The 22,561-nt window shown below is 38.7% G+C and overlaps 1 protein-coding gene across 2 annotated transcripts; it reads right to left on the bottom strand.

Annotated features, from left to right (window-relative positions):
* Positions 1–5,290: 5,290 nt before the first annotated feature.
* LOC148038290 (pentatricopeptide repeat-containing protein At4g14190, chloroplastic-like) lies at positions 5,291–10,766 on the bottom strand. 2 transcript variants are annotated; one of them, XR_015689332.1, is made up of 3 exons: positions 9,622–10,766; positions 5,885–9,466; positions 5,292–5,787 (listed from the first exon to the last, which is right to left on the bottom strand). XR_015689332.1 is itself a non-coding variant. In XM_087670374.1 (2 exons), exons 1-2 carry the CDS (start codon positions 10,699–10,701, stop codon positions 8,267–8,269), a joined length of 2,280 nt encoding a protein of 759 aa, XP_087526500.1. In that variant the 5' UTR covers positions 10,702–10,766; the 3' UTR covers positions 5,291–8,266. The 2 variants fall into 2 exon arrangements, 1 of the variants encoding a protein (XP_087526500.1); XM_087670374.1 differs by having other exon boundaries at positions 5,291–9,466.
* Between the last annotated feature and the right edge of the window lie 11,795 nt (positions 10,767–22,561).

Below are 22,561 nucleotides of genomic sequence, written 5' to 3'. Positions count from 1 at the left end.
TCTCATCACAAACCACATGGCCTCATGTAACCCTTGCTATTTCAACACAACCCTAGTCTTCTCTATCCATGGATTTCATAACAAATCCTCCCAAATCAGAAAAATATTACTCTATTCTTGTTGTGGTAGATAGGTTCACAAAAATGGTACATTTCATCCCTACCACCAAGACCATCACAAGCACAGCTACCATTAGACTCTTCCTTAAATATAGTTTCAAATTACATAAACTCCCATGTGACATCGTCAATGATGATTGGGATCCCCAATTCATATCTAGTTGTTGGAAGAGCCTTTGCAACCTCCTTAGAGTCCAAGTTAAGTTATCCACATCCAATCATCCACACACTGATGGTCAAATAGAACAATGAAATCAAGCCTTGGAATAATATCTCTGTTGCACCATCAACTACCATCAAAATGATTGGTTTGAGCTATTGCCCTTTGCAAATTTTGCTTATAATAATAGCATCCATGCATCTACCAAGCAAACTCCTCTCTTTGCAAACTATGGCCAGCATCCAAGGATGAATGTGCATCTCTCCAATCAAGTAAAGAACCCCACTACTCGAGAGAAAGCTCAACACCTAACAGACATACACTAAGAATTCAAGCAACAAATCCAAAAGACTTAGAATCAATACAAGCACTATGCAGACTAGCATCATCTCCAACATCCAACATACAAAGTCAGTGATAAAGTATGGTTACTCAAGCATAACCTCCAAACAACAAGACCCTCCACCAAGCTAGACTACCAGAGATTTGGGCCCTTCACTATTATAGCCCAGATCAACCCAGTTGCTTATCAACACCAATTCCCCAACACCATGAAGATCCACCCAGTCTTCCGTGTTTCCTTGCTCGAGCCATGCCATAACTCACCACTCAGGGGGGAGAGATCAAATCCCCCACCACCTGTCTAGATTGAAAATCATGAAAAATTTGAGATCACGAATGTCTTAAACTCCAGGATCTTCCGAGGTCGATTGGAATATCTTGTTCACTGGAAAGAATATGACATCAATGATCGCACTTGGGAACCTGTAGAATATCTCCAAAGAGCACCTCTCAAAGTTAAAGAATTCCACAAGAGGAATCCAACGAAACTTGGACCAAACCACCAAGCCACTCCTCGTGAAACTCATCGCTAAAGGAGGGGGTGATATCACAGACATGCCATGATCAAGTATACATATTAATTCTTGCCCATGCCATATGAATCCACACCCCATGCGAACGCATCCTTAATAGAACATCCTCAAGTCAACCATGTGAACCACCCTTGTCATGTCATCATAGAATCTTCTAAAAGATATGTCATGTCATCACCTGCATCATCGATGATTTCATCATAGAACCTTCTTGAAGATATGCCATGTCATCGCCTGCATCATCAATGATGTCATCATGAAACATTCTAGAATATCTTTAGTTACCCTCCAACAACTATAAAGGAGGGGCTCACCATAGAGCTCCTCATTCTTGCCAATGCCACACTTGGAAGCTCAAGGAGTTTCACGGAGTGACTTGGTGGTTTGGTTTTCCACACTTCGAGTTCTGGTTCTAGTCATGGTATCGATTCTTGTCTTGTCTTCTATTATACTCATGTTGTCTTGTCACCTTGTAATCTCGTAGTACGAGATCTTATCTAGAACTATCTTGTAATTAATTCATCCCTATCGAGGGAGATCTAGTAATTATGATATCTTGTATCCATACCTATGGTCCTGGGTTGTGGGATCCTTCATATCCTATTGAGTCCTATTGTCTATACCTATAGTCCCAGGTTTTATGTATCTTGTTATCATTATACCTTATGCCCCTACATGGGATTATCTTATCATCAATATTCTTGTAACAAGTCTTACATCTAGTTTAGTCTCTCAAGCACAATCTAGTGCTCCTATAACAAGAACTCTCAAAAGCACAGCTACAATAATGTCAAATTCTCCTGATATACACAACAACTGTGTATCTTAAAGAACCATTCTAGGTAGACATGCTCAAATTGCTATTTACATCTCCTACCATTTCATGCGAAGTTGATATTAATTGTGCCATGATATGGTCACTCAAGGCAACCATCTTTTCACTTTGGCCGAGCAATGTTGTGTAATGAGTTTGATTAAAAATGACCCCGCGTACTACGAATCTATCTTCTTATTATCTATTCTCAAATTCAGTACTCTCAACACACCGCAAGAGTTACTATCCACTACTAGACAAGAGAATGATTAAAGAGGAACTTCAAATTAGTAGTTGCTCCAATGAACCCTCATTGGTCAACAACATAAAATCCTATTTGTGCATCTAAATGGTTCAACCAACAAACTTAGACTCTCTCATTGAGCTCAAACACAATCTAGCTTTCTACGAACTACTGGGTTTTCCCTATAAACCATTGTACATAAATAAAACCTCTATGCTAGAAAATCTCAATAACACTATTATTCCACATGTCACAACCTCAAGGCACATCAAGGACAAGACACCCCAAGCTTGATCTAAAGACCTGACACCCTAAGAATAGCATGACACCACAATCTCTTGTTGCTGACAAGGTCTCAAGTGTGGAAAACCATTCCAAGTTTAGTTGGAATTTGTATTAGCTCCCAATGCACATGCATGAGCATAAACCCAATAGACAAGTAAGTTAGATACATCCTATAGACAAAGCATGAGTGACTTAACAAGTACAATGGAGCTCCTCAAGATCCATTAACATCAGTGGCCTACAACCATCATTATCCATCCAACATTAGTCTCATCACAACTCCTTCCCTCTTCAAGCCAACCTAGCATGCTTTGAGCTTCTCAACCCTTGAAAGAAGCCCTCCGGCAAAAGAATGCAAAATCTATACACTTGGCTAAGCCATTGATCTCACAACTCCAAAGAAACCATAAATCTCTCTCTTAAGAATGAGTAGACTCATCGTCTTCATCATCTTCATTAGACGGATCCATCTCCATTGTACAAAAGGAAAGAGAAAAGAAAAATAATGGAAAGAAACAGAGAGAGAGAGAGAGAGAGAGAGAGAGCAATTTTTGCACCATACAAGGAAGAGAAAATGTGTCTTGGAAAAAAAGAGAAGAGGAGAGACAAAAGTCTTTGTGTACTCCATCTCACCTTTTTTCCAAGAGACACTGATACCCCTTCAATATTAATATTTTTTTTATTTTCTTAAAATTTTGATACATTTGTATTTGTAAAGCTTTAATCTTCATGTTTTGATATTTTCTAACTGTTAACAAATGTACATATATAGACTTTTATACATACTATTTACTTTAATGGATTTAGCCTTCTCATGGTGAATGTATTTTAATGACTTTACAGTAATATGAATATTATTCTCCTCATAAAAAATAAAACTATGATATATAATAAATATTTTTGTGCCTTATTTTTATACTTTTTAAAAGATTAAAAAGACTTATAGTGCCATGCACAAAACAGAACATGCTTTATACATTGAGACCCACCCGTGCATACAACACTTCACTTTACAAATCTCACCTCTCATTTGGTTTAAAGGACAAAACCTAGTCACTCATTCCATCCCTTATCTCACACTCTATTAAGAAGGCAACATGTACTCACATCCCCATAAGGTTAGGATGAAAGCTTGTATCACTCAACTATTGAAAGGGGAGATGGCTTCGAAACTACATTCTAAAAATATCTATTAATGATTCAAAGGATCTAGACTATGGAGCATCTCCACCTTTTTCGTAGCCAGCTTTCCACCCTAAGGGTATCACCATCTTTTCTTGGAGTGAAACTTGCTATGGCAAGGAATTTCTTTCTTTTTTTCCATAACAATTTTTTATATTTATTTTCTTCCTTGCTTTGCTTTTTTTTGCATCATTTTTTTACTTTTTCACTACTCCCAAAGGTGTTGTATTTTCTAGTTTAATATTGGTTTGCTTTTGTCATCTATTAATGCAATCAAGGACAATTGCAAGAATCTCAAGGAAAATATATGACACGAGGAAGCTATGTCCCATGGAGATTAACACATTAATTATAAATAGACACTAGCCAATTCTGAGGAAGGATCTAGATAATAACTAATTAATTTTTAAAAAGTAAAGTTTAAAATTAAAAATTTGCTTTTCAAAAGATGCTATGTGGCAAAACAAGATGCTACTTATCAAAACTTTCCACACAAATTCAAGGATGGCTACTTGGAGGCTGACTCAAGGTCACTCAAGCATTAGAGGCTAAGAGATTAAAAAAAGGCATCATCAAATGAGCTCTAAGAGAGGCAACAACTAATCACATAGCACAACTCTACAAGGACAATAGGTTTCCTTTGCCTCAATGAGAGGCAACGATAAAAGACAAGAGCTCACTAGTTACACTAAGGTCTTACCTCCCTTTTAAAGTTGGTGGTGCCATCAAAGCTAGCAATCAAAAGATACTCCTTTCAACTACTTTTGTCTCTTGTCTATCAATCAACCCTCAATGGTCCTCAACTAATTCCAAGTTGGAATAAAGTGTAATTACAAAATATGTTGTTGAAACTTTAATTCATAGTAGAAATTAGAGTTTTCACAACCACCTCACAATCCATACCCAATTATTGAAGACCCAAAACTTGGAGTAGCAATTTAAAGCAAGATATTTGCAACTAAACCAAGGGATAGCCCATTCTCAAATTATTGTGGCCCAAATGTAATAGATTGTGATCCAATCTATGTCTAGATTGTTGTACGTTATTTTATGACAGCCAATATATTGAAGATTTAAGATCAACTTATATCTCATTGTACTTCAATCTTAGATCAATACAAGATACAAGAATACCATGAGGGGTGCCAATTGATGGGACCAATAGGGTATCAATTGTCGAAGACTAAGTGGTAAAAGTGTGCATTTTCAAATTTGTGTATTTAATGCTTGCTGTAATTTGAGTTAAATCAAGTTATCACCACCTTTGCCAAGGAAGGCTGGTTTTATCTAGAAACAAATAATTAAACATTGTATTCCCTTTCACATGTAGCCCTTAATCTAAATTGCATTGTAGTATCTAAATTGAAGAACTCTCCTTTGCCTCATTCGAATATTTAGATTTATGCTTTCAAGGCATTGTCGAGCTGTTGATAGTAAATACTGCCTGCAACATCTAATTTTTTGCAACAGCAGATCTGCAACCATTGAAAACTAATTTCTACATCTGTATGTGTGCACATCTAATTTCCTTCAACAGATCTATAGCTCTACTACATCTGTATGTGTGCACATCTAATTTCCTTCAACAGATCTATAGCTCTACAACCATTTCTACATCTCTATGTGAGCACATCCCATTTCCTTCAACAGACCTACAGCTCTACGACCATTTCTACATCTCTATGTGAGCACATCCCATTTCCTTCAACAGACCTACAGCTCTACGACCATTTCTACATCTTTCTGTGTACAATCAACCGTCACTTGGACATCAATTTTGACACAACAATGGATTCATGCATGATCAGATATAACAGCCAGAAGATGATGAAACAGGGAAATTAGCAATATGTAGTAATTTCTTTGTGTTCGAGATTATTTCAGGCAGATGACGACGAAGCAGAACACGATCAATATCATATGCATGGATGGACAATCATATGTCTCTGCATGGATCATTGACAAAACGAAAGAGACGAAGAATTTGAAATGCGTCATACAACACGCACCTAGCAATCTACAGGTCTGCTAGCAGGCAGGCGATCCTCTGGCAGTGGATTGTCAACCCCCTAGCGTGAACCGCTAGTCACGGGCAATTGTGCAGCAGCCTGTGACACATTGCACACACAGAATTCATGATCAGGACATCAGCCTTATGGCTTGAGATTGCACAATGAAAACACAGAAAGCACAGAAGTCACATGCATCTGCAAGCTTGGGCAATGGTGAGAGGGGAGGATCGCTGCAGGAGGCTCTTGGGATTGACGGAGCGCAGCAGCCTCGCCATTCCCTGCAGATCCTGAATGGTTGATGCGCACATGACCATGGTTGGTATCAGGCAATCCACCAGAACCCAAGTGTCAACAAGATTCAATCTGATCCCCAATCCTTTACAAGCCATCTTAGTCTTTTGAAACGCTAAGTCTTGGAGACAAACTTACTTGTATCTTTATTTGCACAAAGCAGCCAATAAAACTGACATGTAAAACCCAGGCAGACAAACCCTGGGTCGGGCAGGCAATAAGACCCAATTTGACGCCATTATGAGAGGCTGACATCCAAATTCTTAGGGCAAGGGGCCAATAAAACTCAAACTTGGCTCATGATGACTGCCCAACATACAAAGGCTAAGCAGGCAACTCCCAAACAGACATTTCCGAGCCTGAATGTGCAAAGACATCCATTGCTCATCATTTTGAAGCAATGCTTTCTGGAAGTCCTTGAGGCCTAGTTACAGATTGTTGTCAATCAGGCATTTAATCCATGAGATGCGCCTTGTTAGTTTATCCATACAAATCTGTGTGCAAACGCTACTAACTTTTGCATTAAGTTACCTTTTTCTTTTCTCGTTAGCTAATGCATCACAGAACAAAATCACCTAAAGGACTACAAAAGATGACTACATAACTAACCAGAGAAGCAACCAATATCACGCCTCATCACACTCACCCAACAAAAGCAATAGGAAACCTCCTACTCAACCAACTCTACATCCATTTCTTCCTGAAACCAGCCTTGCATATACCGTCATTTGTTGAACAGAATTCAGTGAAAGGCCTATCTTAAAAGACATGTGCCAGAGTCAGCCAGAAAAGGTACAAGCTCCATTCTTGAAATCACCTCATGGCCATTGCCATGTGTATGTAGCTTTGATACAATCTATTTCAACTGGGATAACATCCTTGTGCACTTCCTTTAAATCTGCCCCAAAATTCGAAGTAAATGATGCCTCCCCAGCATCATTTTCTACCTTGGTAGGACAGTCCCTGGCATAGTGCCCAAACTTTCCTACACCTGTAAAAATGTTACCCAACCAGGACAGTGAGTAACCTCTCTTGGATTAGAAAGAGGCTTCCAAAATGCCTGCCATTTCCCAATCTTAGATTGCCCTTTATCACTCAGACTTGCTGCCGGTTCAGAGGACTACCATATATAAATCCATGCCAATAGAATAAACCATTCATGATTCCACTTCTGATTCACCAACATGTAAAAAAAAGTTCTTAATTTCTTCCCGTTTCAGAAACCTTCCCGTTAATTACAAAATGCCTGCATTTTCCTGCAAATATTTCACCCTGCAGACAAGCCCATGAGAAGAAATACGGCCTCTGATGGAAGGACCATCAGGTACATTGGTTGTATGTTACCTGCAAGCCTGTCCCAGAGAATTCTCTAGTCTGAAAAGCATGCTGATGGTTCTTCAGCAGTTGTGAAGGATTTTCCTGTGATTACTGGAACCTGTTCCTGCCAGAGCCCAAAGTATGGCACCACATCTAGCAAAGGGAAATCAACATCAAGCACTCCTGGCATCACAGAAGAGAGTACTCCACCTCCTCTTGCACGCACAGTAGCAGACATGCAGTCCAGTTTCGCTAGGCTCCTCAAGCTCACTCAAACGTCCACCTTGCTACCCTTTTTTATACAGCTCCATGCCAATTCTACAATGAGCACACAAAGAGAGCCATCTCAAGCCTCGGCCAAGAGTCCAACTAAGCAACCCAAAGATCGCTAAACCATAGGTTCCCAGAGTCAATCTGGTTGTGTCATTGAAGATTGCCTCTGGATGCTATTGAAGGTCTTTGTACATTTCCATCCTCTCCATGTTTATAAATATCCTTGAAGACTATCTGTAAGAATGGCCAACTGAGCAAGGTTTTGGCACAACTGGCTTGGTTAGACATAACATAGAATGCTTCCATACCAAAAATACATGTGCATGGACACAGAGAGGTTGCAATAATGCCACCATGAATTCGGCTTGAAAGTATAAGCAGATGTGCATCCGTAAACGGAACTAGAAGTAGGCCAAGTACAAGAACTGTGATCTGCTTGAGTTATGCAACTCCTATAAATGTTAAAGGACTGCATATGTGGCATAAATTGACTGTAAATGAGGACTTCAGGCAAACTGTAGGGCTACAGGATAACAAAATAGGTCAGCACTGCAATTATTCATGATAATTGCTGCCTCATCCTGCAATGACCAACAGCAAGGCTATTTGCCAATCAGCTAGCCAGTAATGGTGATCATCTTGGCTCCTTCATTAGACATGTCTTGCAAACTTGCGCTCCGGACTGTCTCCTTCATCAGTAGCAGTGATGCCTGCTTACTGCAGAGTAGATGACATTCACTTGAAAGTTCCGCCTTGGGGCTCTCCTTTTCAGGTAAAAACTAGTAAGCATGCCATAGGTCCATTGTCCACCATATGGTCTAGGAGTAACCTGCATGAGGATCTCGGCACTATTTTGGAAATCGCCCTTTCCAAAAGCTTCGAATACAAGAGGATCTGTTCGGACATCAGGAGTGTGCCCTTTCATTTGCAATATATCTAATTCCTCAAACATTTTTTGGAATCGCAGCTTACCATTCAAATAAGTATCAACGACTGCTCCAAAGGTTACAAGATCAGGGACAACTCCTGTTGATTGCATCTGAAGCAAAGTAATGTGTAACTCCCAAAACATCTGCATCCTTGAATAACTCAGAGCACAGATATTGAGTGTTGTCAAATCATAGTCAAAACCAGACTCCTTCATAGCTTCGCATCCTCTCTGTAAGTTTTTCATTTGAAAATTCGCAGCATATGTTATCAATAGCAGGTTCCATAATAGATTACCCACGTTATTCTTCGTTAATCCTACATCTTTGACAAACAGTCGCATCTGATGAAAATTGCTGCGACGTATGTATGTAGAAGCCATTGCTCTAATTGTATCCTTGTTAATCAAAATATTGTAATCTTTCAAAAGCATGTAACTGCTATGCATCTTTCCAATGAGGCCAGACTCTGCATAGCCTTGAATAATAGCATTGATGGCTGTAGAATCTGGCTTCCAACCATTCAACTGCATCTCCTTCCAAATCTTTTCCATTCTTCTTAACAGCCCACCTTTTGAATAAGCTCTTATGAGGCAACTATAAGTTCGTATGTCAGGTATGCATCCACGCCTTTTCATGTTGTTGAAAACTCTGTTCATGTCATCATAAAGCCCACGTTTCCCATAAGCATAGATTAGACCAGTATATGTTACTGCGCTTGGCTTTACACCACACTCTAGCATCTGCTGTAGGATTTCTTCTGCACGTTCACAGAAGCCAGATTCAGCATAACTCTGCAGCAAAGTAGTATAGGTCACTACAGATGGCTCAATGCCCAATGTCTTCATCTCACTGAATAGGTGCTGTGAAACATCAGGCCTATGAGCTACTCCAAGTAAACGAATAAAAGAGATGTAATGTTGTTCTCTGGGAGAATACTTCTCCTGAGCTTTCCACCAATCAAAGACCTGCAAAAATGTGGCATGAGAAATCATCATACACAATATGCTTGCATGCATGCTCCAAGCAAAAGTTATACAGAAGTAATATCCTTTTAATGAGTATGTTAATCATTACATCAAAGAGCAGAGCATTACAGAAAGGAAAGATAGGAGGTGAGGACCTGCAAAGCCTCATCAAATCTTTTGTGGGATCCCAAGTAGTCAACAACAGCCCAGAATTCCACAGGATTCCAAAGAGGTAGAGACTCCAAAACCTCAATGGGACCTTTACCCTGCTCGAGTGCATAAATTACTTGGGCTCTCCTGTTTCTCTTTCCACGAACCAGCTCTCCACTATCATGACACTGCAAGATGTCCATGAGATCACTTCCATTGGCAGTTTGTTCTAGATCCTCAATGTGCTCTTCAGTTTCAAAGTCCCTCTTAGATTCATCAAATAAAATCTTGAATGGAACATCTGGAGTTCCATTATCAGAACCTTGTTGAGAAACCACATGATCATTGAGCATTGCTTCCTCATAAACAGGACCACATGAAGCATTGAAGGATCCCTCTGGAATGGCTTCTCTATCGATGGAGTTAAACAAAGCACTAGGTAGTAACTTTTCTTTATAAACAGTATCCCGGTTGTATCCCTGCCTTACTGATTTGACAGCACCACCTCTTGAAGCATCCCGCATCTTGGTTCTGCTAAATATCAGCACTTGTTCCTTGTCAAGAGCCTCCCTTAGAACATGGTCACTACGTTCGGGCATCCACACATTTGCTGAAACGTGCGGTAAACCATGCATAGATCCTCTAAGGGTGTTTCCATCCCCAAACGCGTTCTTTATTTCTTGTGCTTCAAAGGTCTCCATTTTACCGTCTAAGTCCTGCACCGATGTGTCCCCTACTTTTGACAATGTAGAAATTCCGGCTTCACCTTCGGAAAGCATCTCTGTGGCTTCTTCATCCACAGAGTTGAAAAATCCAGTTCCATCCTCCTCCTGTATGTCCTGCGCCTCTGTCTTTAGAGAAGCTACGGCATCAAGGGGATGGCAATAGCCAACGCTGGCATGCGTCCACTTGCGCGATGAAGCCAGATGTTGGTTGGATGCAGAGAGTAAGAACTGCACGTTCTGCCGTTCGAGACATCGCGAGCTCGGGCAACGAGGCCATGGCCGGTGGGGGGACGAAGGAAGTATCAAAAGTGGCAGCTGGCTACCTGCCGCACGAAGAAGCACATGAACTTCAAACTGCATTCCTGTATGCGTCCCTTCGCTGAGTTTAGGAGCATCCTAGTTTACGGCTTGTAACTAGGATGAGAGCCCCTAAGGCCACAATACATTAAGTAATAAGGCCGGATACACACCGGGCTGTGGACGGATGCAGGGTGGAAAAAGAGGCCTCCACTGCCCTACGTGTTAAAAGGCCATTGGGCTCGCTTTTTGAGGGGAGGGTGGCGGACACTTCTGGGTGGGGGATCTTCCCCGACCCCGAAATTCGGGCTCGCCCACTCTACAAGGCGACAACACTCTCTCCAAAAAGTGGCTTGTGAGACTGACAGGAATCAAACCCCCACTAATCCCCTCTCACCTCTCATTCATTACCAATGGGCCAACCTCCTTTTCGTGATGCTCTTGGGCACAACTTAGTGTGTAAACATAGTAGTGGACAGCTTGCACCTCTTGTCCGCCGTCCATAGCCCGGTGTGTAACCGGCCTAAGAACCAATCCACTTTCTATCACTACTACTAGGCGTTCACGCCTAAGTTTTTTCGATGCTTCATCACGAACTTCAAACCAACAATATCACTAATAGTTAGGGCATTCTATGTTCTAATGCATATCTCATGCGGCAAGAAGATTCATGAGTGATTGAGTCAGAAAAAAAATCAACTATGAGAGACTCTAAAGATTTTGTGTTTTACATAAGTACTTACATTCCACGTGCACTTTTGTGACAACTTCGTTACCCCAAAGTGACAAGTGAAGTTGCCATGGGATTGCGAAGTTGTTCAACAATCCATTTCTCCTCTTTCTCTCTTCTTTTTCCCCTCTTTGTTTCTAATTTTTCCTTCACCTTCCCTCTTTCTCTCTCCCCTGCAATTCCCTATGTCTAATTCTCTCTCTCTCTCTCTCTCTCTCTCTCTCTCTCTCTCTCTCTCTCTCTCTCTCTCTCTCTCTCTCTCTTTTATTCTCCCCCCTCTCTCCTCTCTTTTCTTTCTCTCTCCCTCTTCTCTTTTTTCCTTTTTTTTTCATTCTTCCTCTTCTCTCTCTCTCTCTTTTAAATTTAAACTTTCCTCTCTATTATTCTCTCTCTCTCTGTTTATATTCTCTCTTCTTTTTTTCTTCTTCTCTCTCTCTCTCTTTCTCTCTTCTTTTCTTCTTTGTGCTTTTCTTTTCTCTCTCTCTATCTCCTCTCTTTTCCCTCTCTCTCTCTCTCTCTCTCTCTCTCTCTCTCTCTCTCTCTCTCTCTCCTCTTTTTTCCTTTTTTTTTTCCTTCTTCCTCTTCTCTCTCTCTCTCTTTTAAATTTAAACTTTCCTCTCTATTATTCTCTCTCTCTCTCTGTTTATATTCTCTCTTCTTTTTTTCTTCTTCTCTCTCTCTCTCTCTTTCTCTCTTATTTTCTTCTCTGTGCTTTTCTTTTCTCTCTCTCTATCTCCTCTCTTTCCCCCCCTCTCTCTCTCTCTCTCTCTCTCTCTCTCTCTCTCTCTCTCTCTCTCTCTCTCTCTCTCTCTCTCTCTCTCTCTCTCAATTTTTTATTTCCTTTATAATTATCTCTCTATGTTTCCTCTCTCTCAAAAATTTACATTTAAAAAAACTTTTCTATTTTCGCTTTTCCTCTTTCTTCTTCTTCTTCTCTCTCTCTCTCCCCCCACTTTTCTTCTCTCTCTACTCTCTCTCTCCTCTCTTTTCCTTCTCTCCCTCTCCTCTTTTTTCCTTTTTTTTCTTTTTCTCTCTCTTTAATTTGTTTCTTCTCTTTCTTTTCAATTTATCTTTTCTCTATGTATTCAAATTCTCTTTATCTCTCTCTTCTTCTTCTTTTCTCTCTCCTTTTCTTCTCTCGTTTTTTTCTCTCTATCTCTCTCCCCCCTTTTCTTCTTCCCCATCTCTCCTCTCTTTTCCTTTTTTTCTTTTCCTCTCTGTCTCTTAAATGTTATATTTTCTCTCTCTATGATTTTGTTTCTTTTTGTTCCCCCTCTCTCTCCTCTTCTTTCTTTTTTGCTCTCTCTCTCTCTCTTCTTATTTTTCTTTTCCTCTCTCTTTCTCTTACAAGTTTTTTTCTATTGCTTCCTTTTCTCTCTATTTTTCTCTTTTCTCTCTTCCCCTTATGCTCCCCTATTTTCTCTCTTTCAAATTATATATTTCCTCTCCATCTCTCTCTCTAAGTCAAAAATTATATCAAAAAATGTTTAATTTAAAAAAGACTATGCTCTTTCATCTTTCCCCCTCACTCCGTCTTTTTCTTTCTCTTCTCTCTCTCTCTCTCTCTCTCTCTCTCTCTCTCTCTCTCTCTCTCTCTCTCTCTCTCAAAGTGTGTGAAAAACTATGTCAAAAAATTTTTAAAATTTAAAATTGTTAAAAAATATTTAAGTAATAGAAAAGTTAAAATTAAAAAGTTTAATCTAAGAGAGAGAGAGAGAGAGAGAGAGAAACTTTTGATTTAATTAAAGAATAAAGAGTGAGTGAGTGAGTGAACCTAGGCCCTACATATGAGAGAGGAGAGAGAGAGAGAGAGAGAGAGGGAGGGAGAAGGGGGAGGAATTTAATTAAAAAGGGAAAGGGAAAGAGAAAGAGAAAGGGAGAGATTGTGTGTGTGTGTGTGTGTGTGTGTGTGTGTGTGTGTGTGTGAAGAGGGAGGGGAGAGGATTCTAATTAAAAAAGGGAGGGAAAAGAGAAAATGAGAGATTATACGTGAGAGAAAGAGAAAGAAGAGAGGAGGGGATTTTAATTTTTCTATTTTCTCTCTTTCTCTTTCTCTCCCCCTATTTTCTCTTTCTTTCAAATTTAATATTTCCTCTCTCTCTCTCTCTAAGTCAAAAACTATATAAAATTGGTTTAATTCTAAAAATACTATTCTCTTTCCTCTTTCCCTCCTCTCTCTGTCTTTTTTTCTTTTTTCTTCTTTTTTTTTATCCTTCTTCTTATTCTTCTTCTTCTTCTTCTCTCACTCTCTTTCTCTCCTCATTCTTCTTCTTCTATCTCCCTCTCAAACTGTGTGAAAAACTACGTCCAAAAAACTTTAATTAAAAAAAAGCTTTGAAAAATGTTTAATTAAAAGGAAAGTCTAAATTAAAGTGTTAAATCTAAGAGAGAGAAGAGAGAGAGAGAGAGAGAGAGAGAGAGAGAGAGAGAGAGAACCTAGGCCCTACACGAGAGAGAGACAGACAGAGAGAGAGCCTAGGCCCTACAATGAGAGAGAGAAGAAGGGGGGCATCTAATTAAAAAAGGGAGAGGGAAGAGAAAAGGAGAGAGAGAGAGGGGAGGGGAGAGGGTTTTAATTGAAAATGGAGGTTCGAAAAAGGGAATAGGCTCAGAAAGCCCTCTGGAGGTTCAAGGCACCAAAATAATATAGTAGTAAGATTTATGCATTCAAGAACATAGCTTCACACATGTACAAGAATGCTTAATATAGTAAGATACGTAAATGTTTTTTCAATATGATTCTAAGATATATTTAAAATGAAATCAAGAATATTGTTCAAATTCATCACATACATTTTAGTTACACATACACGAAAAGATGAATAAAGAAAAGTGATTTTAAAATATGATTGTACTATCCCAACAATGGGAAAAGAATCAATTATCAAAAAGATAACTTCCTCTTCCTGATTGAATTATTAAAAGTTGATATATGTCACATAGCATGTAAGTGTAAAGTTGTGCCACACTCTCTCCCAAGTTTTCCTATTGCAACATGTGATCCATCAACATTGCGTATCACATCTACACAAACAAAAAGAATATTAAAAATAGTAGTATGTACGTAATATATTCTATACAATAAAATATTTATCAAAAATTTGAGTAAGTCGTACTTGGATTAATGATATGCCAAATTCTAGCATTAGTAGGGCAATCAATCAAATTTGGATGAAATTGCTATAAAGTAACAAAACACTATAAATCATGGAACTGCCATTTGCATTGAATATATCCATAAACACCATTTGATCTAGACTACTCAAATAACCTTATGTTGAAGAAGAAAATGAGAGTTTATAATACTTTGTATAAAGCTGCTTTTGTACATATGTAAAGAAATAACCAAACAAGACAAGTTTGATTGCCTGAAATTTAAAATTTCCCTTGATAGAATATTCACACAACTTCGTGTTGAAAAAGAGCATGTGAGATTATAAGACTTTCTTTTATGTACATATGTGAACAAATAAGAAAAGAAAAAAAGTTTGATGGTGCTAAAATCAAAACTTTATGTGAACATGATCTAAGAAAGAATAAGTACCATCAGTAGTTCAACTCCAGGTGGTGAGAGAAAGTTTGATATTGTGAGAAGTTTGTTAGCTGAAGAAATACATTGGAAATACATGGGCCAAGGCAAAAATAGTCTGGCATTGGTAATTCAAGAAGATAAATGAAGAAATTAGTGTAAAGGTAAGAACCAGGACCATGGGTGGTCACGAAGGCAAATCTAGATCCAAGAAATCTATTGACTGCCTCCATTATGGTAAAACATGTCATAGCAAGAATGATACTTATGAATGGAAGTGAGAGTAGAAGGACATGAAGAAGGATAAAAAGGATGCTAACAAGAAAGAGGGCAAAGGCAAAGCGAAGATTGAGAAAGTGATTGTAGTAACTATGCATGAAGATGATAGAATGTGTTGGTTGTATCATATTGGCACTTGAACCAAGATTGGATACTTGATTCTGGTGTTTCTTTTCATGTAACTCCTCATTAGGAGTGGTTCTGTTCATATGATAATAGTAGGCATGTATTTATCCACCTTGTCCACAAGGGCTCACTTGTTGTAGCTAAAGGAGCCAAATGTGGAACCTTGTACCCTTTTCATGTATCCACTATAAAAGATCATGTAATTGCAATAACCGAGTAGTCAAGTGTATCTTTATTGCATTGCTAGTTAGGTCACATACCTAAGAAATGAATGAAAATGCTTTCTTGTTTGGGTTACTTATTGTTTTGTAAACATGCTAATTTAGCCCATAAAAAGCACTTAAACAAGAAAAAGGGTGAGCCACTTAACTTCATACACAATGATATATGTGGCCCTATGCTTCTTTAGAATTCAATTTTTTTTGTTAAGCATGTGGCATCTAGTAATCTAGCACAAAATGGTGTTACAATTGTATGAATAGAATGATTAATGAAAGGGTACTATGTATGCTTTCAAACATTGGTCTTACTTAAGGCTTTTAAGATGAAGCTATGGCAATGCAATTGTATATTTGGTAAACATGTCACCAAATACTAGACTAGATGGTGGTATTCCTACGGAGGCTTTGGGTAGGCAAGAAACCTTCATATGACCATTTAAGAGCGTTTAGCTATGAAGCTTATGCGCATGTGCCAAAAGAGAAGCACCGTAAGTTGGAGCATAAGTCAAGAAAATGCATATTTATAATCTATGGCTAGAGTGGCAATATGGGTTATCACCTTTGGGATCTAGAAGCTAAGAAGTTCAAGCATAGTATTGATGTGATATTCAATGAGAAAAAGATGCATAAATAGCCCCTTAAGGAAGTGGAAACAAGAAGGGTTACTTTCCAAGATGCATTGCCACACCTATTGTATTGCCAAAAAGGGCAAATGCTAGTGCACCAAGTGTGCAGAGAGAGGTCTCAAGTGGTGCTTTGCTAGTGAGTAAGAATCAAGTAGATTTGTTGAGCAACATAGGTTGAGAGCCCTATGGTGTCTCATGAGGAAAGATCATGAGGAAAGAGTGGAGGCTAAAATTCCCACTCCAAGTCATCCCATTGTGTTACAAAGATCTACTCATGTCTATTGTTCCCCTAAGAGATTTTAGCCTGGGTTTGACTATGTGGTGAGGCCATGACTCATGATGACAAGCTTAAGTGGGAGCTAGCTATGCAGTTAGAAATGGATTCTATTAAAAGAATCAAACTTGGGAGTTAGTTCCTTTGCCAAAGGGTAAGAATGCTTTGCCATGTAAGTGGGTTTACGAGTTGAAGGTGACACAACTGATAATGCTAAGCCAAAGTATAAGGCACCTTTAGTAGCCAAAGACTTCAAGCAAGAGAAAGGTGTAGACTTTGATGAGATATTTTCATATGTATTAAAATGACTAGTCATGTTACCCTTGCCTTAGTGATGGCTAAAGAAGATACGGACCTTATGTAATTGAATGTCAAGATGGCATTTTTATTAGCGACCTTCATGATGAGATCTACATGCAATAAACAACAAAGAAAAGATTGTCTGTAAGCTAAAGAAGAGTCTTTATGGATTGAAGTAGGCCCCATAGGCATGGTACAATAATTTTGATGCCTTCATTGTCCCAAATGTGATGAGGAGAATACTTAAATGGCCAAGGTTCGATATATCACCATGTGTGGGTAGTCTCATATACTCTATGATTGCCACCCGCTTGGACATTGCTTTTGCAATGGGAGTAGTGAGCAGGTATATGTCAAATCTTGGCAAGAAGCTTATGGAAGTAGTGAAAGGAATCTTGAGGTACTTGAGTGGTCAAAGGGATATGTACGTATGCTTTGGGAGGACTAGTAGTGGTATACTTGGGTACACATATGTGGACTATGCAGGGAATGCTGATAACAAAAAGTCAACCACAAGATATATCTTTACCTTATACGATGGTGCAATCTCATGGATATCTTATTTGCAAAAACTTTTGGCATTATTTGCCATAGAGGTAGAGTATGTAGCATCCACAAAGGCATGAAAAGAAGTTGTATGGCTCACTCATCTATTAGTGGGAGATTTGGGCCTTGGAGAAGACATACCATTGTTGCATAGTGATAGCCAGAGTGCATTATGTTAGCAAAAAATCATGTGTTTCATGTGAAGATGAAGCAAATAAAAGTGAAGTATTACTTTTATATATCAAGTGCTTGAGGACAAATGCAATGGGCTTGTCAAAGTTCATACTGATGATAACCATGCAGACTTTCTCATTAAGAATCTACCCTTTGAAAAGTTTGCACATTGTAGACTTTAGTTTATGGAAAGAGCAAATCCAAGATGTCTCAATACAAAAGAAACATTTGAGGCCAAATAGATGCATTGGCCAAGTCCACTATCAAATTACATCTAGTAGAATCAGTTTATTTTACTATTGTGAATAAAACCACTACATATGACTTATGGAAAAAGCTATGCAAAACATATGAGAAGGAGACTACCTCAAACAAAGTGTACCTTATGACTCGACTATTTGCATTGTAGATGAAGGGAGGGTATTAGTATTGCCTCCCACCACAATTAAATCAACATAATATTCATCCAAATGTAGGTGTAGGCATTGAATTTTGAAAATAACGTCAAGATAATATTTCTATTATGTTCCTTGCTTGCATCATGGGATACCTTTAGGATAGCCATTTGTAATTTAGCTCCAAATGGTGAACTAAAGTTTAATGATACTGTGGGTAGTTTGTTGGCTAAAGAAATAGGCAAGAAATCCATGGACTAAGGCAAAAATAGTCAAGCATTGGCAATTCAAGAAGAAAGAGGCAAAAAAGAGTAACTAGTAGGCGATCATGCAATAAATCTAGGTTTAATAAGATATTGAATGCTTCCATTATGGTAAAACATGCCATATCAAGAAGAATAGTTATAAATGAAAGTGAGAGAAGAAATACATGAAGAAGAATGAAAAGGATATTGACAAGAAAGAGGACAAAGGCAATGTGAAGATTGAGGAAGTGAATGCAGCAATTGTGCATGAAGATGATGGCAAAGTGTTGTTTACTTCTAGTATTCTAGTAAATGTGTTGGTTGCATCAAATCAACACGAACTAAGATTGGATACTTGATTATGGTGCTTCTTTTCATGTAACTCCTCATGGGGAGGGGTTTTCCTCATATGATAACAATAGGTGTGGATCTGTCCACCATGGAAATAACTATGTCTATGACATCATCCGTGTAGGAGATGTGTAGTTTTCATTTCATAATGGCCCTACCTTCACTCTTAAGAATGTATGACATGTACCAAAGCTCATAAAGAGCTTGATTTCTAATAGTTAGTTGAATGGCTTAAGATATTCCACTACCAAAGGTAGTCATGGAAAGTCGATAAGGACTCACTTATTGTAGCTAAAGGATCTACATGTGGAACATTGTATCCTCTTTATGTATCCACTATATAGGGTCATCTAATTGCAATAATTAAGCAGTTAAGTGTATATTTGTGGCATTGCTGGTTAGGTCGCATGTCTAAGAAAGGAATAGAAATGCTTTCTCATTTGAATTACTTATTGTTGATTTTTCTATATGTGAGCATTGCATATATGCTAGACATGCTTGCTCAACCCATAAAAAGCACTTAAATAGGAAAAAGAGTGAGCCACTTAGCTTAGTACACAATGATATATGTAGGCCTATGCCTATAATTTCTTTGGGGGGTTTTTATTTTATCATGTTTATTGATGATGCAACTAGAAAAGTGTGGGATTTTCCTATGACTAGGAAAGATGATGCATTGTCTTGCTTCCAAAATTTTTTGGCATTTTGCAAAAAATTAGTGTGAAAAGAGACTAAAATGATTTAGAACTGATCTAGTGGAGTGTATATCTCTCACAAATTACAAACTTTTATGAAGTGCATGGCATTTAGTAATTGAGAACAAAATAGTATTGCATAACACATTACTAGGATGATTAATGAAAGGGTGTTAAGTATACTTTCAAATGCTAGTCTTACTCAAGGTTTTTGGACTAAACATATGGCAACATGGTTGTACATTTGGTAAACATGTCACCAATGTACTACACTAGACAATGGTATTCTTATTGGAGTCTAAGTCAAGAAAATGCATCTTTATAGGCTATGGACAGAGTGATGAAATGGGTTATTACCCTTGGGATCTACAAACTAGAAATATCATATGTAGTAATGATGCAACCTTCAATTAGACAAAGATACATAACACCCCCTCAAGAAAGTGAAAATAAGAAGGGTTACTTTCCAAGATCCATACCCACTTGTTGTATTGCCAAAATGGGCAAATGCTAGTGCACCAAGTATACAAAGACAAGGATCAAGTGGTTCTTTTGCTAGTGAGCAAGGATCAAGTAGATTTGTTGAGTAGCACATGTTAAGAGCCCTACGATATCTCATGAGGAAAGAGTGGAGTTAGAAATTTTCACTTAAAGTCAACCCGTTGTGTTATAGAGATCTGCTTGTGTCTCTCATCCTCTTGGGATATTTCAACCTCTGGTTGACTATGTGGTGCTAATAGATTGTGAAAGCTATCTTGCTATAAAAAGGCCATGATTTGTGATGACAAGCTTAAGTGGTGCAAGCTAGCTATACAATTAGAAATGGATTATATCATGAAGAATCAAACTTACAAGTTAGATCCATTACCAAAGGGTAAGAATGCTTTGCCATGTAGGTGGGTTTAAAGTTGAAGGTGACAATTAATAAGGCATGTTTGGTAGCCCAAGGCTTCAAGATGGGGAAATTTGTAGACTTTAATAGGATATTTTCACCTATAGTGAAAATGACTACTCTTTGCATTGTACTTGTCTTAATGTCTAAATAATATATGGACCTTATATAGTTGGATGTCAAGATGACATTCTTACATAGTGACCTTCATAATGAGATCTTCATGCAATAGCCAAAGGGCTTTGTGGAAAAATGGCAGAGAAAAGCTTGTTTGCAAGCTAAAAGAGAGCCTTTATGGCTTGAAGCAAGCCCCATGGGCATGTTGTAATAAGTTTGATGTCTTTATTTAGTCTCATGGATATAAGAGAAGTGAGACAAACTACTACTTGTACACTCAAAAGGTTAAGGGTAGCAGTTTGATAGTCTTGATCCTTTATGTGGATGATATTTGATAGGTGGGAAAAAATGAGTATGAAATTGATGCCATTAACCTTTGAAATGAAGGTCTTAGAACATGAAAATCACATTCTTGGTACATGCTTAATCAAATATGGAACAAAGAGATTGCTTTATGTGTTCCAAAAGGATTACCTTAGCAAAGTGTTGCAATGTTTCGATATGGAGGGGGGGAAGGCAATTAGGACTCCACTGCCTTCATATGTAAAACCAAGTGCTAATATTTGCTTCAAATCTAATGAGAAAAGAGCTAAAATGGACAAGGTTTTGTATTCATCATGTGTGGGTAGTCTCATGTATGTTATGATTACCCGGACAAGGTTTTGTATTCATCATGTGTGGGTAGTCTCATGTATGTTATGATTACCACTCACTTAGACATTGTTTTTGTAGCGAGAGTAGTGAGCGAATGTTATCGGTATCCAAGCACATCCACCATAGGAATGATGATGGGCGCAGTCAAAACTAACACACACAGACATTGTCATTGCTTTCGTCATTTAGAGCCCCCAAGTTGAAGAGCGATACGTAATCACAACACAAGAAATCAAACACGGAAATGTATTCAAGACTAAATTTGAAGTGTATTGCTAGAATCAAAGTTGATACATCAATTAGGGACCAAATGGTCATATCACAATTCTTTGAGAGAACAATGATAACCCAAAATTTATGCAAGAAAAAGGCACAAAATGTGGTCTACATCGGCAAAAAGAAAATTCAAGCAGCTATCATTGATAATATTCTTTGTAATTTGCCATGGTATTTTATTGGGTCCACATTGTAAAGCCATGAGCATGAGAAGTAGTGTGTGTGTTTGCAAAAGGTTTTAATGTTTCAATGTTCATAGACCTCCTTTCTAAGGTCTAAGAATGCTCGTGTAAAACAAACCCTTAAAGGAACATGAAAAGGTGGAAATGAAGAGCCATGCAATTTGTGGAAAAAGGTGGTTTGGGGAGTTACAACTTCTCTTCCTCTCCTTTATCTAGCTACTTGCATGTATCTTCTTTTCTCTCTTGCATTGGCACAACTCTTGCCCTCTTCCTTTCTTGTGCTCTCTTGCTTTATCTCTTCCATGGAAGAAGGAGAGAGTGAGGATGAAGATTATGGTTATATTTCTTATGTGCTGGATTCTTGTGTGTGAGCATGGTTTCTTGTTGAGAGGAAGGGTGTTTCTTGCAGATTTTTGAGGGCACAGGCATTGTAGATGCCACCATGAGGCCTGCTCTCTTGGTAGACTAGGTGTTGTCCTTGGGGTGTTCATTTTGGCAATCCTGCCAGGGGGCTACTCATGGATGCTCTCGAGCTTCTTTGCAAGAAGAAAATGAGGAAAATGTATTGCAACCTGTTGTGTGGAGAGAGACGAGAAGTTGAAAGCTTGATGTGGCAACTACTATGACATGCAATAAGAACAACTACTATGACTTGCAATAAGAAAAAGGAGGAGGACATGCGCTGTTTCGTTTTATACTTTGCCAAGAGAAAAGAAGGTGGTTTCAAGGCTTCCAGGAAAGAGTATCGGAAGGTTGCTGTTGTGATTTTTACAAAGACTAGTGCAGGTGAAGCAAATCGATGGTGTCTGGTTGGCAGGAAATGATGGAGGAGAGGATGTAGGTGGTGCAATGGGAGAGGTAGGGGTAGCAGTTGAGGCATGCATAGCAAGATGCACTGCGGGCGAGAGGCAGCCACGACAGTGATTGACAAGGAAGTAATTACAAGCCAAGAAGAAGAAACTGCTGCTGCTACTATCAAAGCAGAGCGAGCTTACGAAGAAAGAGAAGCTACTGCTAAAGAAGAAGCTGCAGTGTGATTCTGGGTGAGACCAAGACATTCAATGCGCTCATTCTCTTGCAGTCACTGCCTCTTTTCCTTCTACAGTACTTGCCTCTCCACACTCTTCTCAGCGCCTTCCTCTCAAGAGAACTCAGCAGTAGCAACAGCTTCTACTGGTATGATGGATGCAAACATCCCACAGGAAGCATACCACCAAGTCGATTCTGACGATAAGACTAGTGCATAGGAAGAGTTAGAAGCAGTAATAGGCATGGCAATAGAGACGGATGCTATTCAATTAGACCTCGAAG

Source organism: Lygodium microphyllum, chromosome 3 (assembly GCF_053477565.2).
Source record: "Lygodium microphyllum isolate KBCC chromosome 3, Lygodium_microphyllum_v1.1.10, whole genome shotgun sequence".
In the NCBI taxonomy this organism is placed as follows: domain Eukaryota; kingdom Viridiplantae; phylum Streptophyta; class Polypodiopsida; order Schizaeales; family Lygodiaceae; genus Lygodium; species Lygodium microphyllum.
This window is presented reverse-complemented; position numbering and strand designations above follow the sequence as displayed.